Source organism: Mus caroli, unplaced genomic scaffold (assembly GCF_978045245.1).
Source record: "Mus caroli unplaced genomic scaffold, Mus_caroli_1 scaffold_10, whole genome shotgun sequence".
Lineage (NCBI taxonomy): Eukaryota > Metazoa > Chordata > Mammalia > Rodentia > Muridae > Mus > Mus caroli.
In genome coordinates, this window is record NW_028227265.1 from 111,460,965 (window position 1) to 111,486,869 (window position 25,905).

Sequence of the window (25,905 nt, forward strand, 5' to 3'; positions counted from 1 at the left end):
ATCACAATATGTGCATTAGTTGTTTTCCAAGCCACCATTTTCAAAAGTCAAACCTGTTTTCTGAAATGAGTTACTTCATCAAAGTTACGGGTAGGTGAGTTGAATATCAATTGAGTAAATTATTTACAAATGCTTATGCCTCTCTCTTCGCTTATTTATTGTTTAATTTCTTTGAATTAAAAAGTTGTTATGATAGGAGAAAATTTCCTAAACAGAACACCAATGGCTCTGGCACTAAGGTCAAGTATTAATAAATGGGATCTCATGAAATTGAAAACCTTTTGTAAGGCAAATAACACTGTCAGTAGGACAAAATTGCAGCCTACAATTGGGAAAAGATCTTCTCTAGCCCTAAATCTGACAGAGGGCTAATGTCCAAAATATTAGACTCTAAAAATCAAATAACACAATCAATAAGATAGAGTACAGAACAGAGAATTCTCAATAGAGGAATCTCAAATGGCTGAGAAGCACTTAAAGAAATGTTCAACATCCTTAGTCATAAGGGAAATACAAATCAAAATGACCCCGAGATTCCACTTTATACCAAAATGGCTAAGGTAAAAATCTCAAATGACAGCACATACTGGTGAGGATGTGGATAAAGAACACCACTCCATTGCTGGTGGGATTGTAAACAAGAAAGGCCACTCTGGAATCAATCCAACGGTTTCTCAGAAAATTGGAAATAGTTCTACCTGAAGACCCAGCTATCCCGCTCCTGGGCATATACCCCAAAGATGCTCCACCACACCCCAAGGACATGTGCTCCACTATCTACAGAGCAACTTTATTTGCAATAGCCAGAAACTGGAAGCAACCCAGATATGCCTCAACTGAAGAATAGATATAGAAAATGTGGTACATTTAAACAATGGAATGCTATTCAGCTATCAAAAACAAGGACATCACAAATTTTGCAGGCAAATGGATGGAACTAAAAAATATCATCCTGAGTGAGGTAACCCAGACCCCAAAGGACAGGACATGCAAAGCAATATACTCACTGATGAGTGGATATTAGTCAAAAAGTTCAGAATACCCATGATACACTCCATAGACTGTAAGACGTTAAACAAGAAGTAAGGCCCAAGTGAGGATGCTTGAATCCCACTTAGAAGGGGAAACAAAATAATCATGGGGGGCAAATATAGGGAGTGATCTGGGTGGAATAGGTGAGGGTGAGGGGAATAGGGTGGCAGGATCCGTCACAGGGAGAGGCAGGAGAGGGGCTCAGAGGGTGAGGAGAATGAATGGAAATATACAACTGCTGGGATTGAAGGTGGGGATGGGGGGTTCTCTAGGAAGTCCCAGGGAGGAGGGAGGTCCCCAGGAGTCAATGCAAGTAACCTTATCTGAAATGCCCAACAGTGGGGATATGGAACCTGAAGAGACCACCACCAGTAGCCAGACAGGACCGCCAGGAGAGAGATGGGGACACCAACTCACCTACAAAACTTTTGACCCAAAATTGATTCTGTCTAAAAGAAATTCAGGGACAAAGATGGAGCAGAAACTGAAGGAATGGCTGACCAGTCACTGGCCCATTTTGAGACCCATCCCTTGTGCAGACACCAAATTCCTACACTTAATATTAATGATGCTATGTTGTGCTTGAAGATAGGAGCCTCACATTGCAGCCCTCTGAGAAGCTTGACCCAACAGTTGACTAAGAAAGAAGCAGATACCCACAAACGACCTCTATGGAAGACATAGGGGAAGAATTGAAAGCCCTTAAGGAGATGGCATACCCACAAGAAGACAAAAGTGTCAACTAATCTGAACTTCTAAGAACTCCCAGAGACTGAGCCACCAACCAAAGAGCATACACTGGCTGGTTTGAAGTCCGGGGGGCACATATGTAGCAGACAGCTGCCTTGTCTGGCCTCAGTGGGAGAGAATATGCCTAGTCCTGCAGAGACTTGATAAACCAGGGTAGGGGGGATACCCGGTAGTGGGGTTGCCTTCTCAGAGGTGAAAGGATGAGGGGGAACAGGGAGGGAGCAGTATTTTGGGTTGTGAATAAATAAATACATAAATACATAAATCTTTAAAAGTTGTGTTAATACATTTGAAAATGCTGACTTTCAGGGGGGAGGTGTGGACTAAGAATGTTCTAGAATGGTATAGATGTGTATATGACTGCCTCTAGGCTGATGACTAGAAAACCATGGGCTGAGGGGATGCTCCAGTCAGTGATGTGTTTCCATGCCAGCCTGAGGATCTGGGCTTGATCCTTAGAATCCACATTAAAACTCTGGGGATGGTGGCACACCCTTTTCCTCCCTGCACTAGAGAGGCAGAGATAAGCAGTTTCCTGGGGTTCTCTAGCCAGTTAGTCTAGCACAATTGGTGAGTTCTGGGCAGTGAGGAATACTGATTTAGGAAAACCAAACCAAACGAAAGAAAAACAATATCAATAAAAACCAACCAGCCAACCAACCACCATTACCATCACCACCACCACCACAACCAAGATATAAAAGGTGACAAATAGCCTCTGGGAATAACACTCAAGCTTTATGTTGGACCTCTATGCATACCTGTACCCTTTCCATTATGTGCACACATAATAAAATAAAATAAAATTTCTATATTTATTAATTTTACATAACACCATTCTTTGCTGACTCCCTCTCTCTTTTCTTATCAATACTTAATGGAGGCTTACATTCAGTTGCAGGTTTGACCCAATAGCTGCTCTCCTTCAGGGGAGGTATGGCCCTTTTCCATCCAGGAAAACAAACCAGAGGGGAATTCCAAGAAGCATAAACATTGAAGTCCTCCAAATAAACAGAATACTCTATTTTTACAGAATCATCCATAATGGTGGATGTTTTCTACTCCTTAGGGTCAGAGGAGTGATTTCTTTATCATTGCAGGTAGGTGTACGCAAAGATTTCATCTTTACTTACAAGTCGCTCAGTGAACAAGTGACTTTATTGATTCTGATGCTCCAATTCACCTTGGTACTCTCCATATACATCAGCCATTTATCTTGATTAAGCATATATTAAAATTTAAAGGAGCTATAATGTAGTTATGTATGCTCTTATTAGCACATAGCAAGGGGCAAATTTATAGGCTTCATGATAACATTTTCCTATGTCTTCAGAAGGCGCCTTGACCTTTGGTCCCCATCACCAACAAGTATCCATCCTCCTCATTGTGCAGTTCCCCTTCCCACTCCTGTCTCCTCTCTCTCTCTCTCTCTCTCCCATCACCAACAAGTATCCATCCTCCTCATTGTGCAGTTCCCCTTCCCACTCCTGTCTCCTCTCTCTCTCTCTCTCTCTCTCTCTCTCTCTCTCTCTCTCTCTGTGTGTGTGTGTGTGTATGTGTGTGTGTGTCCCCTTCTCCTCTACCTCCCTCTCCCTCTCTTTATTCTTTCTCTTCCTTCTTTCCCTCTGCTCAGTTTTAAGTCCTCTTTCTTGCTCCTCTTACATGATGAGGATCTAACGTGAGGTCAGTGGATCCCTACATGGAGCTATGGTCAAGAACTTAGCAACACAATTGCCTTTTGCATGATGTGCTAAGCTTGGGCAGATGATCCATCAGAACTTTAACAATACTGCTATTTGTGGGCTTATGAACTTATGTCTTTGTCAGGATTTTACTGCTGTGAACAGACACGATGACCAAGCCAACTCTTGTAAAGAAGAACATTTAATTGGGGCTGGCTTACAGGGTCAGAGATTTAGTCCATCATCAAGGTGGGAGCAGGGCAACATCTAGGCAGGCATGATGCAGCAGAGCTGAGAGTTCTACATCTGCAACTAAAGGCTGCTAGTAGAAGACTGACTTCCAGGTAGCTAGGGTGAGGGTCTTAAGCCCATGCCCATAGTTTCACACCACTCCAACAAGGCCACACCTCCTAATAGTGCTACTCCCTAGGTCAAGCATATACAAACCCTCACATTCCACTCCCTGTCCTCATAGACTTGTTTTTTTGAGTCTATGGGTGCCATACCTAAACATAGCATAATGCAAAATATATTTGGTTCAACTTCAAAGGTCTCCATAGTCTATAGCAGTCTCAACAATATTAAGTCTAAAATCCAGCCAGGCATGGTGGCACACACCTTTAATCCCAGCACAAAAAAGTCTAAAATTCAGTCTCTTCTGAGATTCATCCAATCACTTAACTGTAATCCCCAAAGCAAGACAGAAAACCAACTGTCCAGTCTCCAAATTCTGCATCTCCATGTCTGATGTCAAAGTGGTCTTCAGGTCTCCAACTTTTTTGCATCTTTGTTGAATGCAACAAATTTCTTTCTCCTTGGCTGGTTCCACTCCCTGTTATCAGCTTTTCTCAGGAGATAGCCCATGGCTCTGGCATCTTGTACATCTTGGGGTCTCCAAGGCAACTCCAATGTTACAGCTTCTCATCTCAGTGTCTCTGATCCACACATGATCTTCTGGGCTTCTCCTAAGGGCTTGTGTCACTTCTCTAGCTCTGCTCCCTGTAGCACTCTAACTTCAGGTTGATCCACTCCACTGCTGCTGCTGTTCTTGGTGATTATCCCACAGTACTGGCATCTCCAATATACTGGGTTCTTTGACTGCAACTAGGCTTCACCAATAGCCTCTCATAGGCTCTGTTCATGGTGCCGAGTCTCAGATCCTTTGCATGACCCCTTCAGTCCTGGGCCATCAACTGTAGCTGACGCTGCACTTTCACCAATGGCCTTCCATGACTTCTCACAATGCCAAGTGTCAGGTATTTTTCATGATGACTTCATACCTTCAAAACCAGTACAACCTAGGTGACTCTTACTCATCACTAAGTTCACCTGCTGCAAGAGGTACAGCCTTAACTCTGGAACACAGCTTCTTTGTGCTCTCAGATAACACTTCCCAGAAGATTCCACCTCAGTGATGCTGGTCTCTTTTTAATCACCACTAATTTCTTAGCTCCAGCTAACTAGCATCAAATGTCCCAGTAGTTCCTTCTATTCTGGTCTCTAAAGCCAGAGCAACATGGCCAACACTCTGAGTTCTGTTGCTTCCTAGGGCTGGAACATGTTCCCCACCCCACCCCACCCCACCCCCTTGGTCTATTACATTGTCACTGGCCTTCTGTTTTCCAATGCCTTCACTGCCTCAGCTTGGCTGGCCTGGAACTTGCTCTATAGACTGACTTTGAACTCAGATCTGCATGCCTTCTCCTAAACACTGGGATTAGAGGTGTGGTCTACCAATCATGAATTTAAGTTTTTCTTCACCTAGCACTGACTCTGTTCTAGGCTGGCCTTGACCTCAGAGATCTGCTTATCTTTGCCTCTTGGGATTACAGGCTAGTACTACCTTGCTTGGAACTAAATTTATCTGGGTGGGATCTTGCCCTAAGGTCACTACTCCCTTAATTCAATGTAATATCTGTGAACACAGGATTCAGCTCCATTTTACTTCTGGGTACCCCTTTAATACTCCAACCATATATTTCATATTTTTCCTTTCACAGCTTGCTCCTTTTCATTAAAATGGTCTTCATAAGAGCCAGTGCCTGGCAAATACAGAAGTGGATGCTCACAGTCATCTATTAGATGGAACACAGGGCCCTCAATGGAGGAGCTAGAGAAAGTACCCAAGGAGCTGAAGCAGTCTGCAACCCTATAGGAGGAACAACAATATGAACTAACCAGTACCCCCCAGAGCTCGTGTCTCTAGCTGCATAAGTAGCAGAAGATGGCCTAGTCGGCCATCATTGGGAAGAGAGGCCCCTTGGTCTTGCAAACTTTATATGCCTCAGTACAGGGGAACACCAGGGCCAAGAACCAGGAGTGGGTGGGTTGGGGAGCAGGGTGGGCAGAGGGTATAGGGGACTTTCTGGATAGCATTTGAAATGTAAATGAAGAAAATATCTAATAAAACATTGTTTAAAAAAAAGAGTGAACTTTAGTAACCACACAACACATTTTACACCAGGCTATTTTGAGACTTCCTTTTTCAAAGCAATTAATCTAAATCTCTTCACCTTAGCCTCAGGCAGATGCTTAGGACAATGCCAAAAAGCAGCCACATTCACCAAAATACCAGAAAAACAGTCTGTAGGCCATGTACTGAAATTATTATCCACTGAAACCTCTTGGGCCAGATTAGCACAGTTCAAAGCACTCACAGCAACAATTACTTCCATATTCCTTCTAGAATAGCCCATTAAGCCCCACTTAAAGCATTCCAGTGCTTTCCAAATCCAAAGTTGCAAAATCCACATTCTTCTAAACAAAAACATTGGTCAGACCTATCAGAGTAATACCCCAGTGCCTGGTATCAACTTCTGTCTTAGGGTTTTACTGCTGTGAACAGATGCCATGACCAAGGCAACTCTTATAAAGAACAACATTTAATTGGAGCTGGCTTTAATTAAAGGTTCAAAGGTTCAGTCTTTCACCATCAAGGTGAGAACAGGGCAGCATCTGGGCAGGCATGATGCAGGCAGAGCTGAGAGTCTACATCTTCATCTGAAGTCATCTAGTGGAAAACTGACTTCCAGGTAGCTAGGTTGAGGATCTTAAGCCCAAGCCCACAGTGACACACCTACTCCAACAAGGCGACATCTTCTAATAGTATCACTCCCTTGGCCAAGCATATACAAACCATCCCAACTTATTATTGCAATAGAAAGCTTGAGTTAAACATTTCTGTTTTCTTCAGGTTTTCACAATCCCATTTTACCAGTCTAAATCTAAGTTGGCATTTTTTTTTTTTTTTGTTCTCTCTTCTCCCAGGACCACAGGGCAATTTCTGTTTTGTTTGTTTGATTTTTCTTGTTTGTTGTTTTTGTTTTGTTTTGTTTTATCCTTCAGTTTTCTTTTATTAACAGGGGTAGGAACTGAATTAATATCTTCACACCTGCAACCCTGGCTGGTTTCTGAGGCCTGCTTTGGCACATGGCTCACCAGCTAACAAGAAGTAAGCAGAAGATATAATTTGTTCTTTTTTATTGCTAAGACTACTCTACCATAACTCATTCTGCAGGAAGCAAACCCAGGGAGGGTCTCTGGCCTTCTCAGACCACCTAGCTGATGCTCAATGCTGGAGAATGGCTCTTGAAGCTCAGCTCAGTAAAGCTCATGCACATTTTTAAAACCACACAGACACCCCACAGAATTAGTACTTAGTGTTGAAGGTACTGTGTTACACAGCAAAGCTCACTGTCAGACACAGGTTCTTCCCCATATTGTACACAGCAATGTTTTCTTCTTAAGCTCACAGGTTTTAATCATAGAGTACATGGCTTACTGGTTCTCTTGCAAGGACACTGAACAGACAGACCTCCCACTGTCAAAGGATTGATATCACATAGCAAGTACCTGATGGTCTTTCCAGGATCGGCCTCTATGGTCCAAGTGCAATGAAGGTTGTTGTCATATGGGGCAGGGTAGCCAGGAGACAGTATGCGCCCTGATGTGGCTGCATGGACAAGACCACCACATTCAGCTGCAAAAGACAAGAGAAGGGGAAGTCGACTCAGGTGTCTGCCTGCCTGAGCTCCTGTTTAGTTTTACAAGCAAAGCCTAGCATGCCTGTATTAATTAATAGGCAAGGAGTCAATGCCCTGCCCATCACTTCTCTTTTCCTTCTTCCCATTCTAAACTGGACCAGGTACCCTGAATCTCCAGATCTATTGCAGCTGAGCACACAGTCATTAGCACTCTCTTGCCCTAGTTCTGGTGACAACCATACACACAGCCAACACTCCAAAGTATAGGCCATCTATCTGTTATTCCTGGAATATGCACACATTTGCTCACACATCTTGGGATCTGGTGTAGAATACTATCCTCCCAGCCACAATGCTGCCAATTTCAGGAAATTGGCCAGAACTAATCACAAAAGATTATCATCTTTGATTTTTTTTTGGCTGTTGCCTCACAGGAGGTGGAACTGGGAGAGTGATAACCCTCACCTGAGTATCCACCCCTTCCCACAGCCGTTTGTATACAATTCTGATCCAATTCCTTATGGCCTTGTGGTCTCAGGGAAGGGCTAGAGTAGGCAGGTGGGAAAGAACAGGGTGTGGGGACCTCCATCTAGAGGCAGTGAGGGAGTTAACATACATTCTTGGTCACACTTTCCACTGTGACTGCTTTAAGGCCACCCATACTACTCCTCACACAATGTTTTATGTAGTAAGCCTAATAAACTCCTTGATTCCAAGAGCAAATTGTGGTGGAACTGAATGAACCTCAGTTTGTGGTTGAGTCCTTGGCAAAAGGGGTAGATCTTGCTATGTCTACCTTGGGATGCCATCAGCATATATACAAACATAGTGAGATCCCTGCCCTTGCCCAGGAACTTGTACCAAGCCACGTATAGCTTGAACTCTTTGGACTGATTCTTTCTTTTTTAATTGTTTAATTAATTTATTTATTTTTCTTTTTTATTAGGTATGTTCCTCATTTACATTTCCAATGCTATCCCAAAAGTCCCCCATACCCTCCCCCCCACTCCCCTACCCAATCTGACCCAGCATTACCGACTCACCCACACAGGAAGGCATAGGTTTGTCCCACACCCTGCGGTCCCCACTCAAGCAGGTCAGGGTACTGCTGCCATGCATTGCGTAGCCCGGGTTGCAGCTGTAGAGAACTACAGTGTCTGTGAAGTGGCCATCATCACGGATCCTGTAGCCATAGTTAGGGATGCCCGGATCCTCACATTTCACTAGGTCAAAACCTAGAGGGAGAAAGAGACAGGTGAATCAACTCAAGAGAGAATGCACATCAGCCTTTAAATGAGAGACCTTCAAGTGTTGGAAGAAAAGGACACAGGTATACTTTCAAAGTAGGGAGAAGAACTTTGGGTCTTGGTAAGATCTAAGATCAAATGGCATTGTTCTAAAGAGTATGGCTGCTATCCTCACCCCTCTACTCTCTATTTTCTGCCTCATAAGGGTTCTGTGTTTCCACCATCCCATCGACACCTCTGGTCAGCATGCTGCTCTCTCCAGCTCAGAGTTCCTAACAGCCATAAGCTCATAGCCTCCTGCTCAACTCAGACATCCCCATCCTGAGGGAGGATAGTGAATGACTGTCATGAGAGCATTGTTCAGGAAATTCACAGCAAGAACTCACAGCAGTCTCAATCACGGCACCCATCTCCTGAAAATTTCCCTACCTTCAAGATCTCAAACACTATATGAATTAAAAAGGTGTTGTTACGACTTGGGAAATAACTCAGTCCGTTGGTTAAGTGCCTGCCTTGGAAAAACAAGACTTGAGTCTGGATCCTCAGTAGCTACCTAACCTGCCTTCTACAGAGGGAGACAAAAATGGTAGGATCCATGAAGCTTGCGAGCTAGTCACTGAGCTCCAGGCTCAGTGACAGACCTTGTCTCCAAAAGTAAGATGGATAGCAATTGAGGAAGACATCCATCATCCACCTCCCACCTTCACACACATATAGAATACAGGCAGAAGCTACCAAATCTGTCCTGCTTATACAAACCGGGTCTCAGGAGCTCCAATCTGCCATGGTCCTGTAGCCTGGGCTAGAGCCACCTGAGGACCTCAGCAGCTCAGACTCCAGAAGGAATCACAGAGACATCTTACCATGAACCCTTGAATGAGTGGATGACCAAAATGGAGATTTAGTTACTGTGGTTCTGAGCTGTACATCATTTTCACAGGAGGTAGTATTTTATAGCTATCTATGGAGACAGCCGTACGCTAACATATTTCTCTGCAGCTCATGATGCAAATTCAATGATTATAAAAAGCAGAGCTAGAAAGTTTGTGGAGCCATGTGGTCTGTTTGCTTCCATTCCTAGGTAACCTTTCTTTGCTAAATTAGATTAAATTTGAAAATGGATGTGTGACTTTCCACACTGTTTGCCTGTCAAGCTTGCAAGCCTTTCAGGAGAATTGCTCTTTACATTTGCAATCTGGTTTTACTCTAGGGAGCTTTAAATAAGCGAGACTAAGTCTTGCTCCTTTGTAGATGGGATGGAAAGTAAAGTAAAGGCTGTTGGTCCTTTCCTGCACAGCACCACAGCTTGGTTTTGCAAAGCTCCCTGCTCTACAGTATCAGACCTCACTGGCCACAGAGTCACTCTCGTCACAGTAACTTTACTCTATTTTCAAATGCTAACCATGTAAGGAAACAGGAGCACAAGAGCAGAAGCGCCTGTCATGTTAGTGCAAAGAAGGACAGTTTGAATTGCCACAATTCAATGTGGGAATAAGGAACGTGCCTCAGTTGTGGGCTGTGCTGGAGCTTTGCTAATTATCCCATCTCAGTAAAATACTGGCGCCTTGTGCAGCCTGTGAACAAGTCCTCCTGAGCCCTGGCGCTGCACCAGGCCTGAGCGATGGTATAAGCCTCGATCATTCTGATGCAATTGCATTTGACTTTGGAATTTGTAAGGGATATCATCTGAACTGGACTTCAGGATGCAATCCTGCCCAGGCCTTGGGTCAACAGGGGACAGAATGATCAGCTAGGTTGCAGAAACCTCACACCTCCAGGGAGATTCCGTTGGTGGGAGCAAACGAAGTGCCCAAATGTTCCATCTTCTTAAACTGAGTAGGCTTAGTATCATCCCAGGGGGGACAAACACTTGGGAATCCATTAAACAGAAAAAGTCTAGGCAGAAAATCATAAACACTGTGAAGACAATATTGAGCCTTATTGTCAGTGCTATTGTATTAGGGCACAGAACCAACTAAAGCATCCAGTTAGTGTGACACTTTGCACACAATAGTCCACCCAGGTCTTGTCATTGAGGGACTCAACTGCAGGCAATCCAGAGACTTTCTCCATGACCACGGTCTACAGAGTTCACCCACCATCATCGAAAAGGTCATCTGCCGAGAGCAGCTAGAATCCAGATATTCTAAGTTCATAAAAATGCCACATGTAGATCCATATTCAGAATGTGTATAGGTCAAAAACACTCAGTTGGATTTCTATAACAGCATGTTGGTAAGATTAAGTGAACTAAGTGTTTGATCAGGTCTTTAAACTGTACACATGCTTGGAATCTTTGAAAATTGCCAGTTTGGTGCAATGGTCTCAATCACAGTTAGAGTAGGGTAAGGTTTCCATTCCACTAATGCATGTCAAGTAATTGTGCACACACACACACACACACACACACACACACACACACACACACTTTAGGTGAGATGAGAATGTACACACAAAAATGATCACAGTGGCCATCCAGTTCCACAATAAATCATGTCTTCCATTACTGTGGATGTGTGCTTTCATTTATGGAACAAGGGCAGCAATGCTCTTGGGAGTTCAGTGAACAGTTTCAGTACTGCATAGCCACCACTGCTCAGATGGTCTATAGATTTAAGTGTCTATGATATTACTCAGAACATGTATCCTTTAGGCTGAGCAAGTATGTTCTTTGTGGGACCAAATCTCTTAGGTCCACAAGGATTTTTATTTCACAATGATCTTAGAAGAATATTTTCTTCTCTTCTAATGGCTTGAAGCCTTTATTTGAGGCAAGGAAGAACATTTTTTTTTTAAAAAGAAACAAAAGAGAGAGATAATAACACACATATCAGTAAAAATGCCAACTGAATTTGATGTGGAGCAAGGTTTTAAAGAATTATGTTTAGTGCCTTTTTTATTGCTTAGTCGAGAAATTTGTTTGGGCAACATGTCAGACCAAGTAGGGAAGGAAGCTGTTTATTGATAAGGGAGAATGCCACCAGGAAGACAGTCAGTCTTCCTTCTTAGGCTATGTGTTATTTTTTTCCTGTACCTTTATTATTTGTTCCAAAGGTCACAAGAAATCTGTGGCCTCATAAAAGTCCTGCACTCAATTCTTCACACCTCTAGGCTCACTTAGTTCTTCTGTGAGATACATCTTTCCACACTGGAAGGTAGAGGAGTATTTGGCTATTTGAGAACTCATTTGTCTAATTGTCAATCCACCAAAGAGAGCATTGTTCTTCTAAATTTCTAACTGCTTGTTAATTGACACAGTTACAGCAGAAATAAGAAGCACTTACACCTGGAGGATGCATAGGCTGTGATTTTGGTTGATATTTTAGTGGGGTGAGAGGAAGGCATATCACCTTCCAGAGATAAGTCTGTGTGTCCTTTGCACCACAAAAAAGCTTAGTCACAAGCCATGAAACAAGGTAGTGTCTGTGTGGGTACTCAGGGTTGGACCAGAGTCTGCCTGGGTCTCCAGCCTTAGAGCTACCAGTCTCTCTAGACACCTATAGCCCCGTGTCTGAATCTGTGGGTGTCCAGGACTGCATGTCTACTGTGAATCAGGAAGAACAATCAACACCATCTTCTTCTAGAATAACCTAACACTACTTTCAAAATTGATAAAGGCATTGAGTTGATTTGCAACTACAGAAGTCTAAAATTATTCTACATCATTCTAGGATGCTAAATCTTCACTGTTTTAGGGGAAATTTTTTAATACAACTTATTCTTTTAATTCCAAGTTGCTAGAAGACATTTTATTTGAATCTACAAAAATATTTCTGTGAAAAAGAGACATTGCTGATATAATGTGAAGTTAAAAAGATTTCAAAATAGTTTATGTGAAGGCCACGAAGCAATAATAGCTTAAAAATGCTGACAAGTCACCTCTCCTACAGTGAAACCACAGGCTGCCAGGGACAGGGTAAATACTGCCTGTATTTTTTCTTTATGCCATAGGAACTTAAAAAAATAAATCAAGTTATTTGTGTCAAAACACTATGAAGAACTATAGTCTAAGCTTGGATATTTAGTCATTTTGCTTCCATCTGTCCTCTAGAGTTTTCTTCACAAGTCATTGATGCAGCAAGAATTCACTGTGTTCTAGTCAAAATAAGATCCAAACATCAAGTATATTAAAATTTACTCCCCAGTATCTTTTGCAGTGATATTGCATTTTGATATTCCTCACACCACCTCTTTTCTAAGACATGTCTTTCCCCTACAGCACTCCCAAATCTAATGAAGATTTGGTGATAGAGTAGACTGAATATTTATTGTCTAACTTCTTAACTAAAACTTCACTTTACATGTACCCCTCTATTCAGTAAGGACCTAGAGTAGGGTGTTATTAACTCTGGCTAAGTGTCCCAGAGGATGTGCCTTTTTTTGCTCAGTGAGCTACAGAATTGAGTTAGAAGTGGCACCTGCCAACTGTGGATCCCTGGTGTCTTCTCCTGGGAATAACTGAGACCATCTGACACTTATGGTAAACCACTATCTCACAGTTTAACATAAAGCATTGCAAATTGGACAATGTTCTTGTCTTGGCAAAATAATCGTTTTTTTAGTAATCAAAAAAAGCTTATCACCTCCAAAATATGGATAATGATGTCACACATCTGCTTCAGAAAGGAGAGGAATACTGAAAATGATCTAAATATCTATTTTGTTAACTCTAGTAGCAGCCTTATGAAGTAAAAGAAAGGTCGATATGGGGTTATTACTTAAACTAAATTTTGTGACTTACTTGAGAGGGAAAGTTAATTAATATTGAGCTTCTTGAAGTGGTTAATTGACCAGTGTTTTAAAGTACAACTCATAAGAATAAAATTCTCTAAGTGCAGTATTTGCATTGGTTTGAAAATATCGAGTTATAAATCTGTGTCATTCCTTGGTCATGGTTACTATAGGTTTCCATTGATTTATAAGGTAAGGTAATTATTCATTGATTGATTTCATTTTACCCATATATTAAGTAATTTTTCACACATTATCTTTTAACATTACTTTTGTTATTTTTTATGTGAAGATCCCTGTGTCAAGAAATTACAAATTTTCAGTAAAATAACAATAGTAATAAGGATATACTCAAATGGAAATGTGAGTTCCCTGAACTCTGTAGAGAGACAAGAAAGTCAAGAGGTCTATAATGGAAGTCAGATAGTGAAATGCCTCCTGATACTCCTAAAAGCACCCAGTGCATTTTATCAAATAACTCATGACTGTGCAATGAAAGTACACTAATGTTTTTATAATTAAAGGATAAAACAAGGTTAATGCAGATAAGGTCTTTTCAAGTTGATTCCGAAATACTACTACACCATTCTGAATTTGTTGTCCAATTCCAACAAAACCTAGTTGGTTTTGCCCTAGTGAGAGGAGTCAAGAATTGAAACAACATCCACTCTGAGGTGTCTCTGTAGAGGAACTCAAACTCCTTACTCTCTGTGATGGTTTGTATATGCTTGGCTAAGGGGGTGGCACTATTAGAAGGTGTGGCCTTGTTGGAGTAGGTGTGGCCCTGTTGGAGTAGGTGTGTCTCTGTGGGTGTGGGCTTTAAGACTCTCATCCTAGCTGCCTAGAAGCCAGTATTCTGCTAGTAGCCTTCAGATGAAGATGTAGAACTCTCAGCTCCTCCTGTACCATGTCTGCCCAGACTCTGCCATGCTCCTGCCTTGATGATTATGGAAGAAATCACTGAACCTGTAAGCCAGCCCCAATTAAATGTCCTTTATAAGACTTGCACTGGTTATGGTGTCTGTTCACAGCAGTAAAACCCTAAGACACTCTGATTTCTCATTACAAGTCCTTACTTTCTGTATTTTAGAACAAGGCTGTATGGAGCAGGAAAAAGTTCAGCAGAGCAGCAGACTGAAATTCTGACCCACCTGGAGCCCTTCTCCACACACTAAACTTGAAACTCCAGCCAAGAACCTTGATTCCCTTGCTAAGACACTATCATCAGTTTTGAGCCATGCAGGAAGACTAAGAAATGGCTTTAGAACTCATGGAATGTAGCCCACAGGTTATCACAACCACATGGGTGGGCCTAGATGTGACACAGCTCTGAGGACTATGTGTCCTGAGGATTTTATGGTCTTATGGAATTCTGCTCTGCTTGCTGCCCTCATGTTCCTCTTACTCTAAGAGTTATATGAAAACTTTATGGGAGCTTCAAGCCTTCCACTGGACAGTATCCCTGACATTGGCAACACTAATGCTTGATTTCTTTCAGGCATTGCTGCTGGAGCAGATTAATGATGCTATCACCACCCTAGAGAACAACTTAGAGATGTGGATTGTCAACAATGACCACCACCCTTAGAAAACATTTGGAACAATGACGTTGCTAATGAAGCTATGCTGAGATAGTTTTACTACTGGCTCTGATATAAAAAATGTTAGGGAACAATTTGAAGTTCAGAAAGGCACACTCTTATTAGTTAAGCTAAGGACCCTTTATGGTCAGGAAACAAGAACAATGGCAGCACTGGGTGATGAGTCTCACTAAGGCTGGACTGGTGATGATTGGTTTCTTATACCCATTTTTTCCTTAGCTTCCTGATGTGATTTATTAAGAATTGCTTGTGAGGAGATAAGAATTTTGAGAATTTAAGGTAGATATGACTGTTTTTATATAAAAGTTTAGATTTGTGATTCTTTAAGATTCTTACAAGATTACTTTTAAAGATAAATAATAAAATATAAATTAAATATAATATATATTATACATATAATATATTTATAAATATATAAATTAAAAATAAAATAATTAAATAAAATAATATAATAATTAAATAATAAAATAATAATAAATATATAATAATTAAATAATAAAATAATTACTTTCTTCTTTATAACTGAAAATTGCTGCCCGGCTGTTGGCTGAGTAAACTACCCTGCTTGCTTACATTTTGTTAATCTATAGCAAGTTGGTTAAGAATGTTTGTGGGTTTTTGAGAATTTTATTTTTTTACTTGTTCTATGTAATGTTAAATCTTGTAAAGGTACTGAAAACACACTGTTTTTTCATAATCACTCACTAGAAGAAAATTAAAATTTAATCTCATCGTAATTGTATATTGCTTGAAAGATTTTTCTGAGATATATACGCTTGGAAGAAAAATAAAGTGAGGTTTGGTATGGTAAGGTGTGGTGTGGTGTGACTAGAACATTTTCTCTTCCATCCATTAACTATGTATGTACATAAAAAGTTTGTGTAAATGGGGGTTGAAACATTGTTCCTTACATCCACCAATTGTGTGTATTTATGTATATATGTGTGGAATATTTAGATTCTGCTTACTGGAGCTTTGCTTTAACCAAACCATGTGTGAATATGTGTATGTCTGTCTGTAGGTCTGTTTTCATGTATGTAAATATGTATTCATGCATGTATGTGTGTATGAAGCTATTGGACTCTGCCTTTTATACATTCAGTATGTGTGTGTGTGTATATGTGTGTGTGTGTGTGTGTGTGAATTTTCTCTCTTTCCCTCTCTTTCTCACCTGCCCTAAGGAGTTAAAGAAGTTCATAATTTTCCAGTGTCCACAGGAAGTGCCAGCCCCAGTAAAGTAAGCTTTGTACCTTCAGAAAAAAAGTCTGCTGAACAGCTTCTCTAATCACTGGATGCCTTTGGCAGCAGCCCCTGTAGGTATCTGGATTCACCCAGAACGGCAGCTCTAAGCACTAACCTCCAACAGGTGCCTACCTAGGTTTACCCACAACATGGATGCCAAAGCCAGAGTCATTGGCAATGTTGGGCTCAGGCAATAGAGGAAAGGAATCCTACCTTCTTCTCTGTAGCCAAGGAACTAAATACTGACAAGGCATTTTGCTAAATGATGGAGTAGAGGCAGGGGTACAGAGGCACAGAGAGATGTCTGGGCACTAGCAGGAAGAAAGCCATTTGGATAGTTCTAGAACGAAGTACAGCTACCTTACCTAGTCCTCAAACCAGAGTGAAATCATACTGGAAAGAAAATTCGTGGGCATGATGGAGAAAAAACATTGTGGTATCCAGAGAAGAATGGTAGTCATGGTTCTCAGTGGTACCCAGAGAAGAATGAATGATGTGCAGCCTACGTATGACCTCTGTATCTGCTGAAGCTATCTGACAAAGAAGTGGAGTCAGATGGGTAGGACAGGGCAGGAGAAAGGTTGGGGAATACAAAACACACTGATCCAACACTAATGTATCATTGAACCTGGCTCAGAAATACTGGCATAGAGAATGTGGGGGTGGCACACAAATAACCATCGACCCACAGGGATACAGGGAGGGACACACACCACAGACCCAGCATTTAAGAGTTCATTTGTGGTCCTATAGAACAGATTGGAGTGGGAACAGATAGGAAGGCAGAGTCAATGCAAAGCTATCAAAAGTAGAGTTAGAGGACAATGGTTTAGATGAGATGTGAGCTAATGTGGAGGAGGAAGAGCAGAGCTCCTGAGGAAGAGAGCATAGACACTGAGCACAAGACACTGAACCTAAGCCCACCCCTCACTCGGAGATCAGCCCTCACCAAGGCTTCCTGAGACACCAAGAAAGCAAAGAAATCTTTCATTGATGATAATTAGGAGCTAATCTTAATAAACATGTTTCAGAGAATACTCACACACAGAACAAGACATTTCATGTTCTCTTGGATTCCAATTGGAAAATCAGACTTATGAATTAGCACAAATTGTGACGATTGTCTAAGAACACATTAAGACATGTACCTGAGCCATCCCAGCCAAAGCTCATTCATGCTTTGGAACTTCCTTGGTTGTTCTTGCTGGCCTTTCCCAATGACGTGTGCAAGCTGTTCATTTCTATCTTTTTAAATAAAGGGAGGGACATATGTGGCAAGAAGGGGCATAGAATATTTTTAGCTTCCACATTGACATTTCCAGAGTCCTTGAAAGTTTCAGGATGGCATAGAAGCCACTTAGTTATGTGGCATGGTGCAAATGGCTTTCTAGTGTTTCTGCTTAATATGTCCATATATTGTAGCTTTTTTTCACATTTAATTTTGATGATAAATTTGAGAGAAAAACCGATACTCTGATATAAAAGTGAAATTTCAATATTATGCTTCAAAATCGATTTTAATTAACATTTCTGACTGATGATGATGCTTTTGATACTAAACACATCTAATAGTTCACTGGGATCACTCAAGTTTCTTTTTATTGATGAAATATACTTGTGAGCATAAGAACTTCTCTCATGTGTTTTGTGAGCACACATGTTCATGTGTGTACAGACTCATGTGCATGTAGGAGCCAGACACAGATGTAAGGAGTCTTCCTTAATCACTCTTCACATTACTCTTTGAGACACGTTCTCCCGTTCACCCTATAGCCTACCATTTGGGCCAGACTGCACTGAGCCTGAGCCTCCACCTGTCTTTGCATCCTCACACTTCCCAATCACATATTGCCGTGGACATGCTTTGAATGTGGGTTCTGGGAACTGAACTCAGGTCCTCATACTTGCATGGTGAGCAATTTATAGATGGAGTTATCTCTCTAAGCCAACATATTTGTTATTTCTATATTATTGTTGGATAGACTATAGTAACAGGTGTTAAAACTAAAGAGACAGGGAGGAAGAGAAACAGACATAGACAGAATGCATAGACATGATTGCTTTCATTATCTACCTGAAGATTCAGGTATATCATCTTTGTTTTACTCATTGGTTACTGAGACTATATTGCTTCAAATACATATAAAGCACATTGCCTATTTCTGATTTATGTTGAAGAAGAACATTATATGCTGAAGAGATAAACAATATAAATACTTGTTTACTGGTTGAAAACCAACATGTAACAGTTATCATTTTGGGAGAATATCACGTTAGTAGAACATCGAGTGCTCACTTGACACACACTGAACACATATTAACTTCACTGGGTAAAACATCCATTTATTTCATTGCCTAGGCCCAGCCATGGCTTCCAGGGCTCAGCCTCACAAGAGGTGTCACAGATCCATCAGCGAGTGCCTAAGGATACAGAGGGCATTCTTGTGTTGGTGGCTACCGGCAAAGGAGGTCACATGCCGAGTTGCATGGCTCCTTCCTTGAGGGTCCGTGGCAACAGGAGAGGAGCACAGGAAAGCCCATGTATAGGCAGCCACTCTCTGAGTGTATGGCTGCTTCTAAATGAGCCACCTGTGCTTCCCTGGGGACAAGGTACTGATGAGAAGCCACACAGGTGAGCCTGGGCGTGGCTCTTCCTTCTGTTTCACAAGTGCACATACAGACAATGCTCATGCAAACACTTCTACACAGGAATACCCAGGAGAAGTACAACTGTGACCTCAGTGGACAACATTTCACATTTCATAGCAGAAATACCAGTGTTCAGAATATAATACAGGACAAACTGATGGTCTACACACAGGTGATTTAGTAATTTAAAATGTAACTTCCCCCTTCAGGGGTCTGCTTTTGTTTTCTTTTTTTTTTTTTCAAATTTGTTTTTCTAGGATTAATATGTCAAAGTAGTATTCTTGTTTTCCACTTTGAAATTCCACAATTTATTAAAACGCCTAGATGGTTCTAAGCATCTGCTTGGCTGGCAGGAGAGTCTGTGTAACTGCAAAGTCTTCCCGGACAAAGATGAGTGAAAATTTATAAGATAAAAATAGTTTTATATAACTCTCTAATAAATATTCATTTCACAAAGTGAGACAGGAAGTAAAGCTAGATTGAACATAGAATTTCAAGCCTGGAATGTCAGCACAAATGGAGCCAACCTGCAGGGGAAGGTAATGACAAAAGGCGACCCCATCAACACAGCCCCGATGCCAAAATGCAGCATGCACAAATTCTGATGTGCCTTTAAGATTTAAAATTCCCTTCAAACATATATTTTCAACAATGTTTCTAAGAGTCTTCAGCATATTTTTGTGAAATTGAATTACATAATTATTTTTAAAGTTAGGAATAGCCTCAACATGAAATCATTTAAATGCAAATGCTGGAGAGACAATTAGGGAAACATTCAATTATATATATATATGAAGTATAGTTTTTTTAGCATTCAACTTTAATTCCCATTGTCTAAAACTCAGTACTGCATACCTTCATTTTGATTTAATTTTCATGATAATATCCAAATTGGCACCTCTAAAAATACTTTTTATACACTCTGGGTAATATATTCTTTTCATCTACTATTGGCTTAGGAGCTTGTGGAGGTGGCTGGTCCTGACCCTGGCAACTTATTTAGGAACATAGTCCTTTATGTGACCTTCTCTTAGCAAGGACTTGTCTGGCCATGACAGAAGACACGGTCTGTGTCATGTGAGGCAGATTACAGTTACCTCTAACATAATCTGAAGAGAGGACTCTAAGGCAGAATGTTAGGACTAGGATTGGTTCAATCAAGTAAAATGTTCAAAGCCTGGCAATCTTCAGGTTTCATGAGGTAGTGTGAGGCTGGGGGACTTCTAAAGAAATAAACTTCATATCCACTTAGGAATTTTAACCTAATACTGGGAAAGGGGAGGGCAGGTAGCTATGGCAGGGGAGGTGCAACCCCATTTGCCTCCCTGTACTATCCTGGAGAAATAGCCTGCCACCTGGCCTTCCATGCAGCTCTTAAATGTCTTGGTGCTTGGGTAAGACACACTTTGGGAGGTTAGACTGCAGCTCTCTTTACTTGCTTCAGTGAATTGGTGTTCTTTTTCATCATCCAACGTCATGCTAAAGACTTCTTTGGTTGAGAGTCATAAGATGACTGTGAGATTTCCATTGCCCCAGGAACCTGTTCAACTTTGGACTGAGCAATGTAACCAGCACTCCTCATGTTAAGTTTTCCCACCCTCTGGGTCTGGAGAGATGGCTCAGTGGTTAAGAGCACTGGATGCTCTTCCAGAGGTCCTGAATTCAATTCCCAGCAACCACAGGGTGGCTGTAATGGGATCTGACCCCCTCTTCTGGTATGTCAGAACACAGGGACAGTGTACTCAAATACATAAAATAAATACATAAATCTTAAAAACAATGTTTCCCCACCCTAGTTAGCCCATGCCTGCTCCCCATATGCCTCTGAGAGCAGTTACTGGTACAGCTATTAGCAAAGGTTAGGATAATTTTGATATACCCCTTCAAGGCATGTTTTCCTTGTTAGTCTATAAGGATTGTGAGCCATACACTCACAATCCAAGCACAGTGATTTCCTTCTTCTTTCTCACTCTCTTCACGGTCCCTGCCTGAATCCTGCCCCTCTCTCTTCTGCAGAACCTAGGCTGTAGGCCTAGTCAGTGATAACTTGGGGGGCAAGGTTTATATAGCATCCTGTACATGAGCACCTCCCCATGGGGGCAGTATTTAGCATTTGGATATCTAGCAGCACCAAACCAACCCTTACATTTCACTCTTCAAGGAATGGCTGATGGCTTAGTCCCTGGGAGTTCTTTTGGAGGAACACTCTCATAGAAGCACGGGGAGAGAGGATGTGATTGGGTGTTTCTGGGAGGGAGGAAAACTGAGAAATGAGATGACATTTGAAATGTAAATAAAGAAAATATCCAAGAAAAAAGAAGAATGGCTGAATGTCAGCGAGCTGTCAGGCTGACTGTAACTCCTGAGTGCCAGGCTGCCCTCTCTCTGCTGCTTATGTCATGAATGAACAGCCACCTGTGCAGGAGCTGAAGCTCCATAGTGCACTAATGGGCTCAGTGCGGATCCTAAACATGAAGTAGAGATAAATTTCACCATGCAAACTATCACCAGTGGAACAAAGTCATTGCATCAGATTTATTCATCAAAATCACCTCTCCTGTTCTGTGAGGTCAGCCATTGCAGGTTTTCCTGCAGGTTCTTAGAGTAGGGCAATCTCATGCTTCCCAAGTGTGTCCTCCTTGGCCACACCCCCATCCCATCCTCCCCTCCTTCCTATTGGCCTTCCTATAAACTGGAGCCAAGAACACAGAGTCTCCTGTTTTAATTTCCAGTGATGTGGTCATCTGAGAAATCCCCAGAAGCCGTTTGTCTGTCGCAGTCTGTCTTATAGGAACAGAGAGGGGTTTATTATTGTCCAAATCAGTTTGTGCTGATTCTACTCTGTTTGGAACTTGCCCCTTGCTATGGTTCAAGCACTAAGTATACTCTGAAATTTCTTATGAATCCTGCCACAAATGAAAAAAACATCAGTGTTGTCCTTGCTTTTTATTCTTTTATTTCATTGTGTCTGTTATTCCAGGTAGGATATAACCTGAAAATATGGGCAGGATTGCTTTAATTTTAATCTATACAATCCTGACCCTTAATGTATAAGGCATGCCATAAGGTCATGTCACCATACTTAATTGATATTCATTTTAATCTAGATAATGAGCTGATAGCTGCCACGGACTAAACTAAAATAACAACCTTCTAGTGAATTCCATCTTTAGTGAAATATAAACTTCATTGCTTGTCCACATAAAGCAACTAGCAAATGGGCTTTCAAAATCAAGAAGATAAATTTATTCCCTGCGAGTTTTAATACTTCTTAATTTCCACAAGAAATTGGAAGGATTTAAAAATAGTATTCAATCAGAAATATGCAGCAATGGAAATTTCAAAACGAGTTTAATAATAATAATTCATGTGACTAGAAAAGAAGCTGGCAAGTTTCCCATTTCTCTACAAATTGAGTTTCCAAAGAGGGAATCCCATCGGCCCCATGCTGTGCTGATGGAAGGATGCTCATAGCATTATGCACATATTAAGACAGGCAAAAACATGGCTTATTTTACATCACATACATTTTAGCACAGACATCTTCATTAGAAATACAAAGTGGTTTTATTTTGGCCATGGTAAATTGAGTTAGAGGATGTAACAGGAACTGAATGTGAAATCTCAGGTTTGTGAGAGCTAATCCCTGGGTGGCAGAATAGATTGACAACAGAAACAGAGAATCCCTTCCTGTTCTTTTGTTTCTGGGCTTTGAGTTGAGATTTACTTTCTCCTTGTGGGCCACACTATCCTGGAACCAGTTCTCCTTCTGTCTCACTCTCTCTATCACTGGGATTATAAGCATGGGCAACCACCCAAACTGTTTTTGCATTTCTTGATAAAAGGTTTTCTTGCTTTTATTTTCTACAAAAGATGTTGCATACCTTCATGTCTAAATGTGTCTTTTATTTAAAAGTATCAGTGAGTCCATGAGCATCCATTCAACCACTTTCTTCAATTTCTTTATTATCTACGAGGACAAATCAGTAATCTCTGACCCTTCACGGGCCTGCCTGATCCACACTGGCCTTACTTCAAAGAGAGGCACATTGTCATGAGTGGAAGATTCTAGAAAGAATAATGATTACCAGCGCATAGATGGCCACCACAGATATTTTACTCTTACCCTTTTAGCTCATATTTCACGGGCCAAGATGCATGATGTGCTGGGTTCCAGTGAGTTAATCAAAGCAGAAGGAAGTCCATGGAGTCCAGGCCTCTAAGCCTGGCATATTCCCAAGATACTAAGCTTTGTGACTGTGGAGCTCTTAGTAAGGAGCCAGGTGGCCTACTCAGGGTCAGAAGAAGGCCACCCCTATTTCATTCAAAGGCTTCAATCAACCAAAGGGGGGTATTAATGGCCTCACAGCAGACAGCCTGATCTTTCCTTTATACTCGTCCTGCCCTCTCTTGCTCAGTGATTTCTGAGTCTTAAATGTCAGGCTGTATTGGAGGAGTATCAACTTAGATTGGGCATCCCATGGTCCATAGTTTTCCATATTTTTTCGAGTAATGGATTTCTCTAATTGTCTTCATCTACTGTAAAAAGGCATCCCCTTGATGAGGCATGAGAGCTAGACTTATTTAAAAAACTTTCTCCTCTCTGTTTTTCACATGAAAAAAAAAACCAAAAACCAAAAACAAAACACTGACCAGGTCTTACTGCTCTTTCTTTTACACTCTACACCTAAAGGCTTTGTGACACAGTCTCAGAAGAGACAGGAGGGCAACATTCTTGACACCATAGCAAATATTAAATCTTTTTCAGTTCTGAAATACCCTTTGATGTTTTCTTTTCTATTTCTTTGAATTTCAAAACTTAGGGTCGAAGGTTAATTGTTCATTTTTAGAAGCCAAATAGGTGTGGGCATGTGGCAGGCCAAGCAGTTGGCCACACCAAGCTGGGGCAGGATGCTGGTCTCTGGATACCCACGTATGTATCCTCCTTCCATACCTTTTCCCTGAGACACAGTCTGAGAAGGTAAGTTTCATTCTTGGCACTCACTGTTGGTCACCATTTGTTCTCCAACTCCAGATTCTTGGCCAGCTTCAAGCTCCATGTTTCTCAGTCTTTTGTTGCCTGTTTTATGTTCCCTCAGCCCAGAATCCTCACATTGGATTCTATCCAAATGGGTTGTTTGCAGGTTGATGCCTTCAAAAATGTTTATTTAATCATAAAAAATTGGCAATGTTGTTACAATTTAAATAGCCATCACAGTCCTTGTGCCAATCAATAGTGGGGAAAAAAAAGTTTTTGAGTTTGAATCCATTACATGATTTTCACTTTTGGTTGTGAGACAAGCCTTTAATAACTGAGCCATCTCTACAGCACATGCCTTTTATTTTTAAAGGCATCATGAAAAATGCCTTAATGTAGGTAAGAAGAGTCAGTCTCTGCCAACCCATGACCAGTGCTACTGCCTTCGTGACAAGAGGTCCAGGTATTTGAGAATCTTACTGATCACAGATGACCCTGCACAAGTGTAGTGTATTGATGACAGATAAAGACAATAATTATTGCTTTTTATTACCACTAAGAAGGTGGTGGTAGAGGATTCTATCATCATTGCTCCATAAAACTTGATGCTTTATAGTGTTTGGTGACATCATCTGTCTGTCGGCCTTCATTTTATTTCTCCCTTAAGTCATGAGCTTTGACAATAGTCATTGTAATTAACAATTACAATTACAGTTAAATGCCCTTCTCTGGGTCCTCGTATCTTCTTCCAAGTCCTGGTGGCCAGTAATACCACAGCAGTTCTGATAGCACGAGCAATTCAAGTTGTGAAAAGTAAAGAACAAATTGTTTATATAAGGGGGAAAAATCTCATAAACCAAAGAAAATCTAGTTAAGGAATTATATAAAAGGCTGAAAAGAGTGGTCCTGAGCTAACACCTCTTTAATGGACGTGATACTGTAGATCACCAAGGAATCCCAAGTACTGACCTTGGCAACTTTACATTAGCCCAGAGTCAAGCAACTAACAACCTCCCTGGGATTTTTTTTCCCTAGCATAGTAAAGTTTCCTAGTTTACCTTTGTCATGATGTAGGTATTAGGAAGTTAGCAGAAGAGAATAAAACATATCCAATTACAAGGCAGAAGATGGGTTGTATGGTCCACCTCTCCCTCCAGTTTGCCCTTTGATGCCGAGCTAACAAGATAGGCATCATCTCCGTCACTTCTTCCCTTAAATGCAGTAAGAACACTCTCCTTCCTTCTCCCTCTAAGAGGTGAAAAGACTTGTGACCTGACTGCATTGTAACCTCATTTTGAGGCAGTGGAAGTAGCATGGACTTTAAGTTCAAGATGAAACACATCCATATTCACAAACCAGCATCTTCTTAGGAATGCTGTCAGATTTGGCCATAATTATTTTTAATGGCATCTTATGATTTTTAAACTTTTATTCTGCTATGTACCTAAAAAATGTACTATGGGGATGAGACGTTATCAAGCAAGCCACAGACTGCAGGGTCAGATGGGAATGTATCTCATAGATAGAACTGAATTCTCCAGGGTAGAGTTGCCTCTCCTCTTTACAAAATACCCATCCTGTTTCACAATAAATTTTAGAGTTCCTTCTAGATCCTTTCAGCAGCCTGTGTCTCTATTGTATTTGAATTGCTATTGTGACATTTCCCCTGGAAGTCATTTGTGTCAAGAAATGGATTACACAGCACACAGTTTTATGGGTTGGCATCTCTCATAGAAGCAGTGTAAAAACGTGGTGTACTGAGTTATAGGAGACAGACAGATGTGATTCCATAGAGATAGGAAAGGTTACAAACACACAATCACAGGACCTCTGTGTCACATTGTCAGAGCCTTGACATTCAAACTCTCCCTCCTCATGATGTTATTTTTATATGGAACAACCTATTCTGAGTATGCAATGTCTCTTTCAAATTACAGAATATTTTATATTTAAAAAATCATTTTGAAGCCTATTAACGTTAAGGTTATTCTTCTCCAAAACTTAATGTCA

General features: G+C 41.1%; 1 protein-coding gene across 1 annotated transcript in view; it reads right to left on the bottom strand.

Moving 5' to 3' along the window:
* The window catches only part of Csmd1 (CUB and Sushi multiple domains 1), a 1,626,901-nt gene that overhangs the window by 238,245 nt on the left and 1,362,751 nt on the right, over positions 1 to 25,905 (bottom strand). The window contains exons 24-25 of the mRNA XM_085844142.1: positions 8,491 to 8,682; positions 7,317 to 7,443 (exon numbers count right to left, since the gene is read on the bottom strand). Coding sequence (XP_085700268.1) covers positions 7,317 to 7,443; positions 8,491 to 8,682 — 319 coding nt within the window. The remainder of the gene's footprint in view (positions 1 to 7,316; positions 7,444 to 8,490; positions 8,683 to 25,905) is intronic.